Source organism: Gobio gobio, assembly GCF_949357685.1.
Source record: "Gobio gobio genome assembly, chromosome: 18".
In the NCBI taxonomy this organism is placed as follows: domain Eukaryota; kingdom Metazoa; phylum Chordata; class Actinopteri; order Cypriniformes; family Gobionidae; genus Gobio; species Gobio gobio.
In genome coordinates, this window is record NC_137111.1 from 46,956,242 (window position 1) to 46,976,688 (window position 20,447).

General features: G+C 39.3%; 1 protein-coding gene across 4 annotated transcripts in view; it reads right to left on the bottom strand.

The window, feature by feature from the left end:
• Positions 1 to 6,532: 6,532 nt before the first annotated feature.
• arid4b (AT-rich interaction domain 4B) overlaps positions 6,533 to 20,447 on the bottom strand; it is a 168,525-nt gene continuing 154,610 nt past the window's right edge. For 2 of the 4 annotated variants that reach the window (XM_079843604.1, XM_079843601.1), the window contains 5 exons: positions 17,806 to 18,933; positions 13,958 to 14,068; positions 10,094 to 10,264; positions 9,861 to 10,007; positions 6,603 to 7,336 (listed from right to left, as the gene is read on the bottom strand). In XM_079843604.1, the coding sequence (XP_079699730.1) occupies positions 7,197 to 7,336; positions 9,861 to 10,007; positions 10,094 to 10,264; positions 13,958 to 14,068; positions 17,806 to 18,933 (1,697 nt within the window). In that variant the 3' untranslated portion in view covers positions 6,603 to 7,196. Of the gene's footprint in view, positions 7,337 to 9,860; positions 10,008 to 10,093; positions 10,265 to 13,957; positions 14,069 to 17,805; positions 18,934 to 20,447 lie in introns of all 4 variants that reach the window. The other 2 variants (XM_079843602.1, XM_079843603.1) reach the window with 2 other exon arrangements.

Below are 20,447 nucleotides of genomic sequence, written 5' to 3' on the forward strand. Positions count from 1 at the left end.
CACAATTACCTTTTTTATTCTGTAGCGGAAACAAGCTCCCATTAACTATATACAGGAACATAACGTGCTTTTTCCGACATTCCAGCACTTGAGTATTAGCCACGCCCACATGGTTTATATTTGACCAATCAAATGTGACCCGTGTTGGAAAAATTAGTCGCAATGAGCAAATTTTCAAAAATGAGTTTTCACAATTTCTATTAAAAACCCTTCAAAATGATTTGTTTGAATCAGGGATTAAAGCTGCACGATGTAACTTTTCCGTCCGCTAGAGGTCGCCTGTTCAAAACAAAGGCGTAGTTTGATGACGGCACGTTTGAGCGCAGAATCTTGGGACATGTGGTCTTCAGCTCACAGCCGGTGGGAAAGAATCGGGATAGGACTAAAAGCGGGACTTTTATTATGACACAGTCGCCGGCGCCACTTCCTCTGGTCATGAGTGTGAGGTAACGCAGCTCTGATGATCATATTAGACACATCTGAGTGTGTGTGTGATGTGATGACGTTACTCTGTGTGTTCTCTCAGCGGCTGCTGTGACACTTGTTCACACTGCAGTGAGAGTAAAGCGTTTCTGCACAATAAAACCAGAATCCGAGGGGAACGCAGATATGATGTCATCGACAGGCCACGCCCTCACACGTCCCGGTTCCTCGGGTAAAATAGCAATTTCTCACGATTTACAAATAGTTACATTTGGGATATTGTAAGTACTCAACTGAGCAAAATATATAACACTGGCCTAGTGGTTTTTGAATATTTGACTGAAAACATTTTACATAGTGCAGCTTTAAATAACAAATTTTTGAAAAAAACAACCAAAATGTGTCACTTTTTTGCCTGTAGCTCAATTATCCTGTGCGCAGTCCCACTCATTTTGCCAGCACGGGTCACAGAAGTTGATAATAAAATGAAGTAGTTGTTCCAAAATTTCAAAACCACCCACCATTATCACACATTTTTTCTTTAAAGAGCACTACACCCATTTTAGCTGATGTCCCACTTTTGCTGACATCACCCATATATAGGCCTGTGTGTGTGTGGTGTGTGTTTATGTGGATTCCTCTAGAAGTGCATTTGTGAGGTCAGGCACTGATGTTGGACGAGAAGGTCTGGCTCTCAGTCTCCGCTCTAATTCATCCCAAAGCTGTTCTATCGGGTTGAGGTCAGGACTCAAGTTCCTCCACACCAAACTCGCTCCTCATGTCTTTATGGAGACGCTTTGGTCACTGGTCAGTCATGCTGGGACAGGAAGGGGCCGTCCCCAAACTGATCCCACAAAGTTGGGAGCATGAAATTGTCCAAAATGTCTTGGTGAAGCATTAAGAGTTCCTTTCACTGCAACTAAGAGCCCAACCCCTGAAAAACAACCCCATCCCATAACCCCCCCCCCACCAAACTTTACACTCGGCACAATGCAGTCAGGCAAGTCCCGTTCTCCTGACAACCGCCAAACCCAGACTCGTCCATGGGATTGGCAGACAGAGAAGCGTGATTGGTCACTCAGAGAACATGTCTCCACTGCTCTAGAGTCCAGTGGCGGCGCGCTTTACCCCACTGCATCCCACGCTTTGCTGTGCACTTGGTGATGTAAGGCTTGGATGAGCGGCTCGGCCATGGAAACCCAGTCCCTGAAGCTCCACACACTGATCTTGAGCTCATCTGAAGGACAGGAGTTTGGAGTCTGGAGCTCTTGACTCTGCAGAAAGTTGGCGACTTCTGTGACCCTCAGCATGCGCTGACCCCGCTCTGTGATTTCACTTCATGGATGAGTTGCTGTTGTTCCCAATCGCTTCCACTTTGTTATAACACAACTAATAGTTGAGCGTGGAATATTTAGTATAATATTTGGACTTATAGCACAGGTGTCCACCGATCACGGCCCCACGCTTGAGTTCTCTGAGCTCCTGAGAGCGGCCCATTCTCTCACTGATGTGTGTAGAAGCGAACACACACACACACACACACACACACACACACACACTCCTGAGAGCGGCCCATTCTCTCACTGATGTGTGTAGAAGCGAACACACACACACACACACACACACACACACACACACACACACACACACACACACACACACACACACACACTCCTGAGAGCGGCCCATTCTCTCACTAATGTGTGTAGAAGCGAACACACACACACACACACACACACACACACACACACACACACACACACACACACACACACACACACACACACACACACTCCTGAGAGCGGCCCATTCTCTCACTGATGTGTGTAGAAGCAAACACACACACACACACACACACACACACACACACACACACACACACACACACACTCCTGAGAGCGGCCCATTCTCTCACTGATGTGTGTAGAAGCAACACACACACACACACACACACACACACACACACACACACACACACACACACACACACACACACACACACTCCTGAGAGCGGCCCATTCTCTCACTGATGTGTGTAGAAGCGAACACACACACACACACACACACACACACACTCCTGAGAGTGGCCCATTCTCTCACTGATGTGTGTAGAAGCAAACACACACACACACACACACACACACACACACACTCCTGAGAGCGGCCCATTCACTCACTGATGTGTGTAGAAGCGAACACACACACACACACACACACACACACACACACACACTCCTGAGAGCGGCCCATTCTCTCACTGATGTGTGTAGAAGCAAACACACACACACACACACACACACACACACACACACACACACACACACACACACTCCTGAGAGCGGCCCATTCTCTCACTGATGTGTGTAGAAGCAAACACACACACACACACACACACACACACACACACACACACACACACACACACACACACACACACACACACACACACACTCCTGAGAGCGGCCCATTCTCTCACTGATGTGTGTAGAAGCGAACACACACACACACACACACACACACACACACACACACTCCTGAGAGTGGCCCATTCTCTCACTGATGTGTGTAGAAGCAAACACACACACACACACACACACACACACACACACACTCCTGAGAGCGGCCCATTCACTCACTGATGTGTGTAGAAGCGAACACACACACACACACACACACACACACACACACACTCCTGAGAGCGGCCCATTCACTCACTGATGTGTGTAGAAGCGAACACACACACACACACACACACACACACACACACACACACACACACACACACACACACACACACACACACACACACACACACACACACACACACACACACACACACACTCCTGAGAGCGGCCCATTCTCTCACTAATGTGTGTAGAAGCGTCTGATTTATACACCTGTGGCCATGAAGGGATTGAACACCTGAACTCCAATATTGGGCGTCCCAATACTTTTGGCAATATAGTGTATATATAAAAATATAAATGGATTAATGATGAGTTTCTGCAATTCTTCTGAAGATATCTCCACAAATAAGCTTCCATATATATAAAACCAGATCAAATCAGTGTCGTGTATCATCTGTGATATAAAGTGAAGTGACATTAGAGCTCACAAACTATGGCATTTATTTCAAAGGCTTTTCTGCTTACATTTGTACAATAAATTACACACGGTCCATCTTCAGATGAGCTTAATAAATATGATAGAACTTTCCGTTGCGCTTTCTCTCTCTGAACATTTCTGTAAAGATCCATAAAACTTTACACGTCATGTACAGATTGGAAAATACCACATTATTAAAATAAAAAAGCCTAGAACAAGCACAGTTTAACGGAAATACACAAGACAAGAAGAAAACGGAAAGAGTGAGAAACAGAATCAAAACGAACTCCTACCGAAAGAACGAAACGCAAAAGAAACGATTGAGAAAATGGACATGCTTTTACCTTCCAAATGCACACGGAGACGCTACGGTTAAAACGGTAAAACTGTACAGAAACGTACATGGTATTAACAGTGCAAGATATTAAATAGCTCGACTCGAAACACACTTCTCAATATACAAATGTATAACAAAAGCATACAGTTACACACACAAGTGCCAAACGGTACAGTCCTTCAGGTTATCATACAACAGGGAGTCTATACAAAGGAAAGATGTCTTCAGCATCGCACACACACACACACACACACACGCTTTCACCATCATCACCCTCAGATGAAGTCCAAGATGATACACTGCAAAAAATGCTTTTCTTACGTAGTATTTTTGTCTTGTTTTCAGTTCAAATATCTAAAAAATCTTACATTAAGAAGCATTTACTAGACAAGCAAAAGTTGTTGTCTTGTTTTGGGGAAAAATAACTCAAGTTTTTGCTTAAAATAAGCAAAATAATCTGCCAGTGGGGTAAGCAAAATAATCTTAATTCAAACAGAAAACAAGATTATTTTGCTTACCCCATTGGCAGATTATTTTGCTTATTTTAAGCAAAAACTCCCTTAATTTTGAGTTATTTCCCCCCAAAACAACACAAAAACTTTAGCTTGTCTAGTAAATGCTTCTTAATGTAAGATTTTTTAGATATTTGCACTGAAAAAAAGACAAAAATACTACGTAAGAAAAGCATTTTTTGCAGTGCAGCCTCGCGTCATCGCAAACCATGGCGTTATTTTCCCGTGCAGCCACTGTTCAAGAGTCCTCAAATGTGCTTCAGGAATTAGTGTCATGTGGGCGTTTCACAAGTGTTGTTGCATGGGTAAGAAACGTCTGGCTTTGTGTTTTGCACGGGAAAATAGCATCAAACGCGTTTGGAACAACATGAACGGACCAAAACAGGTGCGACATCCTACATGTATGGCATTGCGAAAGGCGGCGGGCGGGGCAAATAAAAAGGAAGACGCAAACACACACAAAGGCTACGCACAGAACAGACGGGCATCTGTCATTGCACACGATTCCAGATGAATCTGCCATTGCACTTCTGAATACTGCCACATTAACCATTAAAACCCCACCCACAGGGTCTGGGTAGATCTCAGTAGTAAAATACACTTAGAATCCTGGCTGCCAGAAAAAGTCTTCAATTCTCGAATTGTCAACAATCATAATACATTTCACCTCCAGAGATGCTGAACGCGGATCCTCCATAGCCCTTAGCCCCACTTCCTGCCGACGGGACCAACACACACTGACGGGGAGGAGGATGAAGATCAGTATATCTTTCATAAGGCGTTCTGAGATCATTAAAAACACACAGGACAGGTTATGGGGTTTCACATTCACACACTCAAAACCAGTCGCATTTCACCCTAAAGCTCAATTCAAACATTATATATAATATATACTTACTGATTAGTACCAGCTTTCTTCAACTGTGAAATTGACTCGTATATAATGATTTATTATTATACTGTAATACAGTATTTTAATTATATATTTAATAACAACCCAACTAAAAATAAGTTTCATGATGCAAGATTTCTTCTCATTCTCAAGTGATTTATATATAATTATTTGTTAAATAAACAATTCATGGCGATTCTCATTACGGCGATACATTTTTAAAATTATATCTAATTAAAAAACGTCTAAAAATAGCATTCAACATATTAAAAAAATTCACAGTGAATGAATTTATTAAATACAGTATATAATTCTCATGACATACTGTAATACAGTATTTTTTTATTAAATATTTAACACTTCACAATTTAAAGAAAAAGCTTTTTTATATGGCCATTAAGATTTTTTTTCATTGTGAAATTATTATTTATTGAATATATAATTCTCATTATTCTCAATGGTGATTCTCATTACTGTAATACAGTATTTTAATTATATATTTAATAAAAACCCATGATGCAAGATTTGTTCTCATTTGTGAAATGTTTCATAATCGTATATTATGAACCATTAAGTTGATTTATATATAATTATTTATTAAATAAGCAATTCATGGTGATTCTCATTACGGCGATACATTTTTAAAATTATATCTAATTAAAAAACGTCTAAAAATAGCGTTCAACATATTTGAAAAATTCACAGTCTTACATTGTTATTTATTAAATACAGCATATAATTCTCATTACATACTGTAATAGAGTATTTTTATTAAATATTTAACACATAATTATATTTAAAACATTTCACAATTTAAAGAAAAGGCGTTTTTATAGGGCCATTAAGATTTTTTTTCATTGTGAAATTATTAATATATAATTATTTATTAAATATATAATTCTCAATGGTGATTCTCATTTCTGTAATGGAGTTTTTTAATAACATATTTAATACACATAAATAAAATCACAATGGAACAAATCTTGCATAATAAAACCATTATTTTTAGGATCAACACGGGTTTTTTTTCATGGTGAAATTAATATAGAATTATTTATTTAATATATAATTCTCATTATTGTAATACAGTTTTTTAATTACACATATTAAAAAATCTTGCATAATAAAACCACAATTTGTAGGATCATTAAGACTTTTTTTCATTGTGAAATTATAATTGTAGTACAGTAATTATTTATATATATATATTATAATTATAAAATGACATAAAAAAATTTCCCAGCAGAAAAAAATGCAGTAATTGACTTTTATGGCTTTTATTTTCTTTGAGCAAAATATATACATATATATAATTTTTTGTCCTATTGATTTTAGGGTGAAATATGACGTGGACTGACTCGACGCTCTTGCCATGTTTAAAAATAAAGGAGACATTCTCTTTCCTGCGAGTTCCTCATAGCCGAAACGCACATCTCCCCCTCCGCTCACAGATTACCCAGCATTCCTCACGAGCGCCCCGAGCGTTAAGGCACCAGCTGTCAGTCACTCTCCGTGCCGCCCATCTCAAACGGCCCCCAATGCTTTGCTATGGGTGGAACTGAAGGTGTTCGACAGTGACGATCACTGTAGTGGAAAACTCATATTCAGGATATAATAGTCATGGACATCGTGGGGTTGGTTTGTAAAACAAACGAACAGAAATAGTCTTTGTCCTATCGTCAAACCCGACCCAACTTTCAGAAAAAAGTGCACTTGAGTGCAATTAGCTTGCCAAGGAAACAGTTGTCGTTATAAAATAGTGCTTGTTGCTGTATCTGGTGGCTATTGTTTCGTCATACTTGTGCCCCGTTGTTGTGTTTGTCAGTGTCTTTCCGTCCAATAGTGCAGGGGCTTGGGCCGGAGCCGGGCTGAGGCGGGCCGGGTGCTGGTTAAGTGCTCTGTGCTGCTCCGAGCCGTCCCATTCCTGTCACCTGCACTCCACCGACATCCCGGAGGTTTGAGACGCGCCTGAGACCGTGGGCTCGGCTAGCGTTAGCATGACGGCCGCCGTTAGCGAGCTGGAGGACGGCGAGGATGAGGACGACGACGAGGCCGCCGCTGCGCCTGCTGGGACGGGACAGAACCAGGGGTTAGTTGAGTTGGGAGGAACACATTAGTTAGAAAAGGTAACTTGACTTTAAAGCAGCACTAGGTAACTTTTCAACCTTTATAATATATTTTCAAACCTCTTGTGATGATACATCGACTTACAATAGGTTGAATGGCACGTCTGCCATAGCCTGACGGGGTCTGTGTCGTTTTTAATCGTACTTTTAAACTTCGGGTTTCGGGTAGTAACCCGAGAAAAAAAAAGAACTACAAAATTCGACTGCTTTACGGCATATACGTCACTTCCACCACCACTTCCTTAAATTCAGACGTGCGAGAAAAACTATCATTTGTTTGCCGAATGTTAAAGTCATGGCCGAAGCAGCACAGAAAAATAAGAAAAAGGTTTTGTCGGAGGAAAGCAAAAAGAGGAAAGGAGAAAGTGATGGGATTAAAGGCAGGAGGATCAACATTGGCCAGCGTTTGCTCGTTGGCGTGAGCTGAAGGAGGAGCGGCTACATTCTTGCAAGTAAATACATAAGACGTATAAAATCATATTTTAGGATACCTAACATGTCTGTGATATTGGTTTATTTGTCTTGCCTCAAGCTATAATGCAAATCGATTTTTCAAATTTGCAGATTCATCTATGGTATCTTGATATTATAATATTGACAATATATGGTGATTACCTACCACTCAAACACTGAATTGAAGGATCATATAGATTCTGTAAAACGGGAACCAATAGACTAGGCTACTATAATGACGCTGGCTTGTAAACGTGAGCATCGCGATCATTTGGCGTTTGAAAAAAATAAAACCCATGAAATGATATTCATATGACATGCTGAAACATGTGCCACTGTACCTGGGATGAAGACATTTCACACGCGACGCAAGCAGAACATCTGCAGAGTTCAGGGCTATCATAGTTGTCATGTCAACAAATGCACATGCGATGCATCCACTGATGTAGAATGACAGTTTACGACAGTAGTAGAGGACAATACTGTTTCTCAACTGTAGGGGGAGCCCGAGAGCAAAACCTACCTAGTGCTGCTTTAATGAAGCCGTCTCTAGTCTCAAACCTGCAAACTCTGGACTGGCAATAAAGGGGATTCCAAGAAATGTATATATAGACAGTTTCAACGGCAACAACATAAACAAACGTTTCTGCGCATGTGCGCTTTTGTGGCCCAAACTTAACTTCCGGTAGACCAGTGGTTCTCAAAGTGTGGTACGAGTACCACTAGTGGTACTCAGAGGAATCACTAAATAAATTAAAGGATTAGTTCACTTTTAAATCAACTTTTGCTGATGATTTACTCACCCCCATGTCATCCAAGATGTCCATGTCTTTCTTCCTGCAGTCGAAAAGAAATTAAGGCTTTTGATGAAAACAGTCCAGGGTTTTTCTCCATATAATGGACTTCAATGGGCTCCAAACGGCTCAAGGTCCAAATGACAGTTTCAGTGCAGCTTCAAAGGGCTTTAAACGACACCAGGCGATGAATAAGGGTCTGATCTAGCGAAACCATCAGCTTCTGAGAGAAACCCAGCAGTATTTATGCTATTATTAGACCTCTTATCAGACGAACGTGATCATCTCTGAGCTCAGCCATAACTTCCGGAGAGTGAGGTCAAATTAGATCGTGGTTATAGATAAATCGATAGTAGATGCCTCATTCTACTGATCCGTGCAGTCGCTAATGAGGCATCTACGTATACATCTATGACCACGCTCGTATTTGACCTTACTTTCCGGAAGTTATGGCTGAGCTCAGAGATGATCACGTTCGTCTGATAAGAGGTAAAATAATAGCATAAATACTGCTGGGTTTCTCTCAGAAACTGATGGTTTGGCTAGATCAGACCCTTATTCATCATCTGGTGTCGTTTAAAGCCCTTTGAAGCTGCACTGAAACTGTCATTTATCCGTTTGGAGCCCATTGAAGTCCATTATATGGAGAAAAACCCTGGAATGTTTTCATCCAAAACCTTAATTTCTTTTCGACTGCAGAAAGAAAGACATGGACATCTTGGATGACATGGGGGTGAGTAAATCATCAGCAAAAGTTTATTTAAAAGTGAACTAATCCTTTAAGGAGAGACGAGAGACCAGAATATCACAGACTCGAGGGTGCAGGACTTTTGATTTGAGATAGTAACTAGGGGTGTGCGATATATATATCGTCTACGATAATATCCTGATATTTAACGATGTGCGATCTGACATTATCGAGTGTGTTCCTCACTTTACAAAAACACACTAGAGTGCGCTTGTGCATTTATATGCGTGATTCAGCCCTCAATATTCAGGGGCAAAAATAATACCTCTGTATGTCTATAATATTTATATCATTTAATATAGTTAATCAATATCACACGAAGAGTGTTTTCTCAACTTAGGGTCAATAGTTGTACAAACTTTTTTCATGTTAAATAGTTGAATAAACTTTAAAAGCTGAATTTGGTATACAAAACACAAGTTGGAATGAATGAATTCTGTAAAAGACCAGAATAAAACCGGAGCACTTACTCTCTCTCTCCTTCTTCTTCATGCGCTTGCGTCTCCTGTCGATGGACGCCACCTCAGATTTGAGCGAGAGGTAGTGATTCCTGATGTCCTGCAGTTTTTCCTGAAGGAAAGCGATCCGCTCCAGACTGCTCATCTTTTCCAGATCCGCTGGACGAACAGGAGCGAAAGGGAGCCCACGTCAGACATTCAGTTGGTATGAAACGCATGAGACTAGCACAAATGCTGGCACTTACACATCTGGAAGGTCCACTTGGTCCGGCTGTGGGCGTGCTCCGGCTCTGGCTCGGGCTCGCCGTGCTTCTGGTACCGGTGGCCTGAGGGGGGCGTCCGGCTGGACTTCAGCTCGCCGCTGCTCTTGGCAGGGCTCTCGCTGATACACTGGTCCTCGCTGTCACTGCTGTGGGCTGCACACACACACACACACACACACACACACACACTGAGCGTCACTGGACTCGCCAGCATTCATCATGTCATACTCGCATTTATAACGACATTAAAGGGTTAGTTCACCCTAAAATAAAAATTCTGTCATTAATGACTTACCCTCATGTCGTTCGACACCCGTAAGACCTCCGTTCATCTTCAGACACAAATGAAGATATTTTAGTGTAAATCTGATGGCTCTGAAAGGCCTCCATTGGCTCAATGGCACGGTTCACTCTCAAGACCCTTAAAAGGCCCTAAAGACGTCGTTACAAAGTCCATCTCACTACAGTGGCTCTACATTAACTTTATGAATCGGCGAGAATAGTTTTTGTGCGCAAAAAAACCCTAAATAACGACTTATATAGTGATGACGATTTCAAAACAAGCCATCATGAAGCTTCGAAGCGTTATGAATCAGTGAGTTGAATCATGATTCGGATCGCGTGTCAAACTGCTGAAATTTGGCAATTCAAACCGCTGAATCGACTCACTGATTCATAACGCTTCGAAGCTTCATGAGGCCGCGTTTTGAAATCGTCATCACTATGTAAGTCGTTATTTAGGGTTTTTTTGCGCACAAAAACTATTCTCGCCGATTCATAAAGTTAATGTAGAGCCACTGTAGTGAGATGGACTTTGTAACGACGTCTTTAGTGCCTTTTAAGGGTCTTGAGAGTGAACCGTGCATTGAGCCAATGGAAGCCTTTCAGAGCCATCAGATTTACACTGAAATATCTTCATTTGTGTCTGAAGATGAACGGAGGTCTGACGGGTGTCCAACGACATGAGGGGAAGTAATTAATGACAGACATTTAATATTTGGGTGAACTAACCCTTTAAATAAAAAATTAATGCTTGAATAAACAACAAGTCTTCAGTAGGGTTGAACCCAGCAGTTCCTTTTCTCTGTACTTTAGGGATGTTTGTAAAGAACCTGTAAGTCGTTTATTAGGGCTGTCAAAAGATTAATCGCAATTAATCGCATCCAAAATAAAAGTTTGTGTTTACATAATATATGTGTGTGTACTCTGTTAATTATTATTTATATATTAATACACACACAAGCATGTATATATTAAAGAAATTTTTTTTTTTTATATATAAAACATTTATATTTATATATATTATAGATTATATAAATGTATATACATGCAAATATTTCTTAAATATATACATGAATGTGTGTGTGTATTTATATATAAATAATAATTAACACAGTACACACACATATATTATGTAAACACAAACTTTTATTTTGGATGCGATTAATCGCGATTAATCTTTTGACAGCCCTATCGTTTATAGAAGTGTTATTGACATTATGCCAGAGCTGCCCTGCTCTCAGTCTGCCATTGTCTGTGATGTTTGTTTACTGTAATATTTACTAGTAAATAGAAGGTTAACAGCTACTTCATTTAATTCATAAAACAACCATATTATTATTTTCTTTTTAATTTCATTTCTATGAAAAGATTTCCCACAAATGATGTGTTGTGTATTTTCTGGTAATCAACTGAAGACATAAGACATTCATTTAATGTATCTTTTAACTTTTTTTGTCAAACAAAGCTGCACAACTGAGCTTTATACGGTTACAATTAAAACAGAAAATGTTTTATTTATTACTTAAAAAATAAAGTTTTGATTATTATTACATTAGTGTTAGTATTATTATTACATTGAGACGTATCTAAATACTACTGTACAACAGTGATGTATTTGTCAAGATAAACCGGACTTTTATTTTGACAGGTTGCCGTGAAGATCTTTGAGTTTCTGTGTGTTTATGACATGACGGTAGTTTTTCTCAAATGAAACGGTAAAATGCTCATATAGTGACTCTCAGTGTCTCTCGTGCGTTCATGTCCTCATCTGAGACGGCAGAGATGGAAACACGTCACACAAGATTCTGTGTGTGTGTGTGTGTGTGTGTGAGTGTGAGTGTGTGTGTATGAGGTAAACCGCGTGTCTATGGCATTCATTCGCACAGAGACACACATGATTCGTATTTAAAGTCTTTTTGTGGTTTAATATTCACAGACTCTAGTCTATATCACCAGATGTGTTCTCAGGTACCGAAATTTGGTACCGATTGATTTAATGTGAATCGGTACTTGACGTAATTCGGTTGGTGCCCTTAAAAGTACCGAGTTCGGTACCCAACCCTAGTCTTCAGCCTTAATTTAACTAATAGTTAATTTGACAGTTTTAATCAATTAAATCATTTAAAATTTAAAACAGTCAAAAAAAGGGACGATTAGGGAAGAGATCCCGTTAGAACTGAGACATCACAACGTGCGACAAAATGTGCGGATCTAACGGCAGGAAAACACGTCAGCGCTTCAGAGCGGCTCAATCAATCAATAACACACATTTATGACAGGTCATGTTTATGATCTAATGCTGAGGAGGAATAATCACAATGTTTACTTTACCATGTTTATATAGTAATATGTTTAGACGGTTGTAACTGCATATTTTATCTCCCTCATCTGAACTTGAATGAGCCGGCATTTCAAAATAAGAGTCCTGGTGCATTTCGAGCTTGTTTATAATTACAAGTCACGCATTATATATACGCTTTTGGTTACACAATAAACTATTCATCATTCCCATTTAATTCAGAGTCAGGAGGAAAGACTAAGAACAGGGTCTGACACAAATAAAGTGTCAGGGTTATAATAGTTCACTAAACCATTAAAATAAATTCATTTCTTGAAATAAAATAAATGTTAACTGAAAAAATAAAATAAATAGGGCTGTCAAAAGATTAATCGCGATTAATCGCAACCAAAATAAAAGTTTGTGTTTACATAATATATGTGTGTGTAGTCTGTTAATTATTATTTATATATAAATACACACACATTCATGTATATATTTAAGAAATATTTGCATGTATATACTGTATATACATTTATATAATCTATAATATATATAAATATAAATGTTTTATATATAAAAATTGTGTGTGTATTTATATATACATAATAATTAACAGAGTACACACACACATATTATGTAAACACAAACTTTTATTTTGGATGCGATTAATCGCGAATAATCTTTTGACAGCCCTAAAAATAAACAAACTTATCTGAAGCTTTAGCTTAACCTGATATACTTACTAAAACAGAAATACAAATTATATTGATGTTTTTAAAAAACTAACAAAAAAAAGTGAATTTAGCTCTTTCGTGTATTTTTGCGCTTGAACAGTCAAAACACAATTATGTCGAAATGTCAGTTTTGACATGTATTCCAGTAACAGTCGGTTATGTAATGCTTAAATGCTCAATTAATGCATTACAGTTTAACTAAACTTATTAGATTTTAAACTAAAATAAAACTCAGGTGACTAAAATATGACTAAAACTAAATGGCATTTTAGTCAAAAGACTATGACTAACACTAATCAAAATGAACACTGGTTGACATGTAGTTACTTAACGTTAGCAGATAATGAAGTGTTTGAGTTGAGGACTGAAGTGTAAAAGAAACGTGAGCAGCATCTGTTCTTATTGGCAGAAGAGTGTAAGCAAACCGGAAGTTCATTTGGAGACAAAGCCATTACTTAAAGTGAGTTACAGAAGTGAAGCTTTTCATCACAGACGATTACCGGCTCTAAAACCTCACGGGCTCTTTGAGCAGATGTTGACCTCTGTTACCTGGTTTGCGGTTCTTCTTGGGATGTAGGCTCAGGTTTTTATGAGTCCGCTTGTGTTTCTTTGAGGCTCCGCCGCCTTGAGACTCTTTGTGCCGCTTCTGACTGGACGAGGCTGTGAGACGGGCGAGAAACATTTCATTCAATGATTTTGTACTGATGTTTAATGTGTGCCAAATAATACTCACAGCATATTAACAGATAAAGTGCCACACAGAACAGGGATTGTGTTTAAAACACGAGTCGCAGGGCAGCGCAGTAATAAAAAACATCTCAACAGCTATTTTTTAAAATACAAGTTAAACTTATTTTTCTTTACACAGTGTTCATGTGCGGAAAAACACGTTCTGTGTGAACACCTGCTAACTTTGAAACCTCTTCCTCACTGTCTAATGACACAACACACATTCAGAGAGTTTGTCGCAAAGCATTATTGCACATTAATCACATTTTAGAAATATATTTTTAAGTCATATTGAAGTATTGGTAGCACTTTTCAATTAGGTCCCATTGGTTAACATTAGTCAAAGCATTAACTAACATTATGCATTATATTTGCAACTGTATTTATGCTCACACTTTAGTTTAGGGTCCAATTCTCACTATTAACTATGACTTTTGCCTCAATAAACTCCTAATTACTGCTTGTCAGTGAAGGTAAGTTTAGGTATTGGGTAGGATTATGGATGTAGAATATGGTCATGCAGAATAAGGCATTAATATGTGCTTTATATGTACTAATAAACAGCCAATATCCTAGTAATATGCATGATTATAAGCAACTAGTTTATAGTGAGAATTGGACCCTAAACTAAAGTGTTACCGTAGTTATTAATCTGTTAACATTAGTTTATAAACAAAACAAATGTTCATGGTTCGCTCATTGTAAAGTATTTTAGAACTAATGTAATAGGACTTTTTTAATAATTAAAATAAAATAAAAAACTAATTACAGTTTGAAAGTTTGGGGTCGGTATGATTTTGTTCTGCATTTATTAGATATATTAATATTAATATTATTACAATTTAAATCAGCTGTTCTCTATGTGAATATATAGTAAAGTGTAATTAATTCCTGTGATCAAAGCTGAATTTATCATCATTACTCCAGTCTTCAGTGTCACATGATCCTTCACTAATCATTCTCATATGATGATTTGGTGCTCAAGAAACATTTATGATTATTATCAGTGTTGTAAACAGTTAATGTTTTTGTGTTTTTATTTGTCAGGATTCTTTGATGGATAGAAAAATCAAAAGAACAGCATTTATTTGAAATTGAAATCTGTTGTAACATTATAAGGGCCAGATTTACTAACAGTAAAGGCGTGGACAGGGTTATTTTTGCGGCTGATCTCATATGCATTTGTAGGAGTTTCCCTTTCAGTCGCTGTATTTATGGGAGGAGAGTATTTAAATGAATCATGCAAAATTTTCTGTTTTGAAATTTTAAAAAGCACTGCTTCATCGGAATGATATGAAACTTGGTGACTTTTCTAGCATTAGGTATGTAAACACACAAAAAAATTGGGGTCATGATTCGAGCATGCTAATTGGTCGTTAAAAAAAAGTAGCGTTCATTGTCTTTGGTCATAAATGACCGACCATAGGAAATTAATGGGAAATCGGAAAAAACACAAAAATTCACAGAATATTTTGTGTGTACAATCTACAAATCGGCCACAATGCTGAAAAAAAGTACACAGCAGTAAAGGGGTGACTCTCTAAAACATCAAGAGTGTGATATTGACACATCCACTCACACACACACACACACACACACCAATGAAAAACTGAACCTATGAACCACATTTTGAATTTTTAAAAATCACAGCTTCATCAGAATGATATGACACTTAGTGACTTTTCTAGCATTAGGTATGTAAACACAAAACAATTGAGGGCATGATTCGAGCATGCTAAGTGGTCATAAAAAAAATACTCCCACTTGTGCTCTTCGGTCAAAAATGACCACCATAGGAAATGAATGGGAAATCTGCAAAAACACAAATTCACAGAAAAAAAATCTATATTTCTAACAAAACAAAAAAAATATCTAAAACTTTATAATAAATAGTCTTTGAGATTTTTTTTTATTTATATTCAAATCCATCAAAAAAAAATCATTAAATGTGTTCGAAAGAGAACTAGTATAGGGAATTCTCCATAGAGACCTCTAGTGATTACACCCATGGTTGCATGATTTCTTCAATAATTCCAAAAGAGCGCGCTAATCTGCCTTCAAAAAAAATTATTTTGAAGGCCTAGTCTCTATTTTAACCTGAAATACTGCAATAATAATTATTATTTATTTTTTTTAAATTAGAAAACATTTTTTTAAATAATTTTCAATGGCAAAAATAGACCATAATTATTGCATAAATATTAAAAAATACCATCAAATCATCTCAAAATACAAAATTCAAAAGAAAAAATATTATTGAAGAAAAATAAATTGCATTGGTTTTACTGGGGCGGAGAAAGTTTAATTTTTAGGTGTCCGGTCACTTATGACCGGGAAGACGACCAATGCAACCCCTAAACAAAGAGCACCAGAGGGTTAAACCTGATGCTAACTGGTAGATTGTGTTGGCCATTATGGAAATGATCCGGCTGCGTCTGTGTTCTTTAATTTGCATGTCGTCAGAACTATCCATTTTAAAGAGCACCTATTATGGCATTTTAAAATGTTCCAAATATTGTTTTAGAAGTCCCCAACAATAGTTTTGCATGCATGCAATGACAAAAAAGACTTTAGTTTTCTTATAATATGCATTTATTTTTACCTGTTTTGACAGCGATTCTCAAATGATTCCTTTAGTGATTCACTTTTCAAAACCCCGCCTTTACCTGACGCTAATCTGCGGTGATTGGTCCGATGACCCAGTCAGTTGTGATTGGTATAGTCGGTGCAGATATTTTCGGAAACGGAACGCCCATCAAAGTCTTATAGTGACAGTAATTTGTTAATATGTGTCAGGAGTTATGAATATGAAAACCGTGTCGGTACCGTTTGATTGTAAAATGAGCCTCAGCTGATCTCATTCATAAAAAAACTCCTCGCGAGAAATCAACATCCCTCAGGGCTTTTAGTTCAAAAGTGTGCAGATGAGGAGACATATTGATAGATTCTCATATGTCTGTGTCAAATTTCTAAACAGAGGAGTATTTTTTATTCAATACTTCCTCAAAATGCGCAGATGTAGCCTAATCATGAGCGATTGAGTCTCTTATGTGTTGTTTTCAATCATCCTGGCAGCCGGAGGGCGCTCTGTGCACATGTAGTCCATGTACAGACAGACGAAGAAGAACCATGTGCCATAATAGAAGTCCATAATAAAAGCTTCCTGAGATCACGAAACATGCAAATAGAGACATTTGAAGACTAATAAACAAACAATCGCGACGACGAATGGTTTGTCTTCAAGCCACTTAGTCTTCAAAAGCTCATCCTTGGGCAGATGAAAGAAGTTTGCTTTTGAGTCGCACTTCAGAACACAGGGTCTCGTGGCCATGATGTTTTCTAGTTTTCACTGGCGTCTTGGAGCGCAATAAGTGGGCGTATCGTATTCAAATAACTTGACAAGTTGACGTCATCTAGTCAGAGAAAAAGCTTCGGTCTTCTAACGATTCTTAAAAATGACTCCGAGTCGACTCTTACTTTTGAAAGAAAATAACTATATATACGGTGCACTGTCATATTTCAAACTTTGCAGGATGTTTTTGTTCACTTAGATCTATGTTACACACTACATGAAAGGTACATTTCAAAATTCCATGATAGGTGCTCTTTAACTATCTTTTACGGCACTGCGCTCTCACACTAATTTCCCCTGTTTAGTAAATCTGTACCTTTGGCTTTCTGCTCGCTCTCCAGCTGGCTGCTGTTGCTGAGCGTCAGGCTGCAGTTGCTGTTACTGTTGCAGGACAGGTTTCCGTCGAAGGCCTTGGAAGGGGAACCTGCCCCCTCTTCCTGATGCATCTCCGGGATCTCTCCGCCTAGGCTCTCCACCTCCACCGTGCTGCTGTCGGACTCGCTGCGCCCCCCCGCCCGCTCCTCCATCAGAGGTCCTTCGGGTAAAGAGACGGTTTGAGGGCTGGCGGGCGGCGAGGGCGCGCGGATCTCGGCCAGAACCTCGGCGGGGCCTTCGGGCACAGCGGGCGACTCGGGAGTAGTCGGAGGCGTGTTGAGGACGGAGTTGGTGCCGCTGCTGGGATGCTCCTGCAGCTTCTCCTCCTCCTCCTCGTCCCGTGCCGGTTCGGGGCACGGCTCGTCCGGAGCGGTTACCGCGGGCGGAGGAGAGTTGGCCGCCTCTGTGTCCGAGTCTGAAAACAGCTCTTTTAAAGTCTTCTTGGGCCATTGAACTTGGATGCTGGACCAAACGTCCTTCTGGCCTTTGGTGCGACAGCTGGGTGTTCGCTCCTCAATCCCTGTGGACATTTTGGCTCTTTTCTCTGGGATTTCCCAGAATCCTGAACATCCGCTTTTACTCTTCTCCTTGACGCCGTTGTATTTCTTCGAAGGCGAGCCTTTGGTTTTCTGATGGCCTTTTGGTACGTCCTTGGGTTGAAGTTCAGTTGCTTCGTCTTCAGAGCTGCTTTCACCTCGATCCTCCGGCGAACTACTTGGTAGCCAATCTCCGCCTCTACTGCTTCTAGTTTTGCCTTTCGCTGGGCTTTTCAAGTTGCGTTCGCCTAGAGCTTCTGCTTTTTTTCTTCTGCCGCCGGACCCTTCCACGTCCACCTCGAACTGACCCTTCCTCTTGCCCGAGTCTGGGCTGTCCTGGATGGCGGGTTCCTCGTCTATAACTGTGGGAGCTTTGAAGCCTTCGGACGGGCTATCCCAGTGCTGTGGTGTAAGCGAGCGCTCTGGAGGACCTCCTTTCCGAAGACTCGCTCGTCCGCCTGGATGATCCTCTTCGTCATGATCAGCGTCTCCATCTTCTTCTCGTTCACTGTCATCTGTTGAGCTTTCCGAGCCTATGGGAAACAGAGGGACGGGCATCAAACATTAACATTACTAAATTAGACCATAACAACAGAGTACACACATCTATTGATCAATTAATTTTCATGCGTAGTTATAGTTTTCCATCTTCATGGGAACCCTGTTAGAAACAAGTAAGCTTAAAGCAGCACTAGGTAGGTTTTGCTCTCGGGCTCCCCCTACAGTTGGGAAACAGTATTGTCCTCTACTACTGTCGTAAACTGTCATTCTACATCAGCGGATGCATCGCACGTGCATTTATTGGCATGGCAACTATGATAGCCCTGAACACTGCAGATGTTCTGCTTGCGTCGCGTGTGAAATGTCTTCATCCCAGGTACAGTGGCACATGTTTCAGCATGTCATATGAATATCATTTCATGGGTTTTATTTTTTTCAAACGCCAAATGATCGCGATGCTCACGTTTACAAGCCAGCGTCATTATAGTAGCCTAGTCTATTGGTTACCGTTTTACAGAATCTATATGATCCTTCAATTCAATGTTTGAGTGGTAGGTAATGACCATATATCGTCAATATTATAATATCAAGCTACCATAGATGAATCTGCAAATTTGAAAAATCGATTTGCATTATAGCTTGAGGCAAGACAAATAAACAAATATCACAGACATGTTAGGTATCCTAAAATATGATTTTATACGTCTTATGTATTTACTTGCAAGAATGTAGCCGCTCCTCCTTCAGCTCACGCCAACGAGCAAACGCTGCCCAATGTTGATCCTCCTGCCTTTAATCCCATCACTTTCTCCTTTCCTCTTTTTGCTTTCCCCCGACAAAACCTTTGCTTTCTTATTTTTCTGTGCTGCTTCGGCCATGACTATAACATTCGGCAAACAAATGATAGTTTTTCTCGCACGTCTGAATTTAAGGAAGTGGGGGTGGAAGTGACGTATATGCCGTAAAGCAGTCGAATTTTGTAGTTCTTTTTTTTCTCGGGTTACTACCCGAAACCCGAAGTTTAAAAGTACGATTAAAAACGACACAGACCCCGTCAGGCTATGGCAGACGTGCCATTCAACCTATTGTAAGTCGATGTATCATCACAAGAGGTTTGAAAATATATTATAAAGGTTGAAAAGTTACCTAGTGCTGCTTTAAACATGGCTCCAGACTAACATTTGAGAGCAGTGCATATGTTCTACAGATGATGGCGCTGGAGGAAAATGCATAATAAAGTTATTTTAATAATAAAATTACTATCGTTTTGGTAATCAGTGCCGTTACTAATAATATTACATGTTTGTATATTGGAAATGTATCAAGTGAAGCACTGAGCTTGGATTAATATGCTGATGAAATTTACTTTTATTAACAACAGTAATGTGCAAAAACCAGGGAAAATGTAAATATTCTACTCTTATTAAATGCACTTGTATTGTCTCACACTGAACTGACTGACAGCTTCAGTGATTATAAAAGCAGGTCTTTACTTGCTTTCTGGGTAATTAAGTCAAAATTTGAAGATTTTTTTTTTTTCATGAGA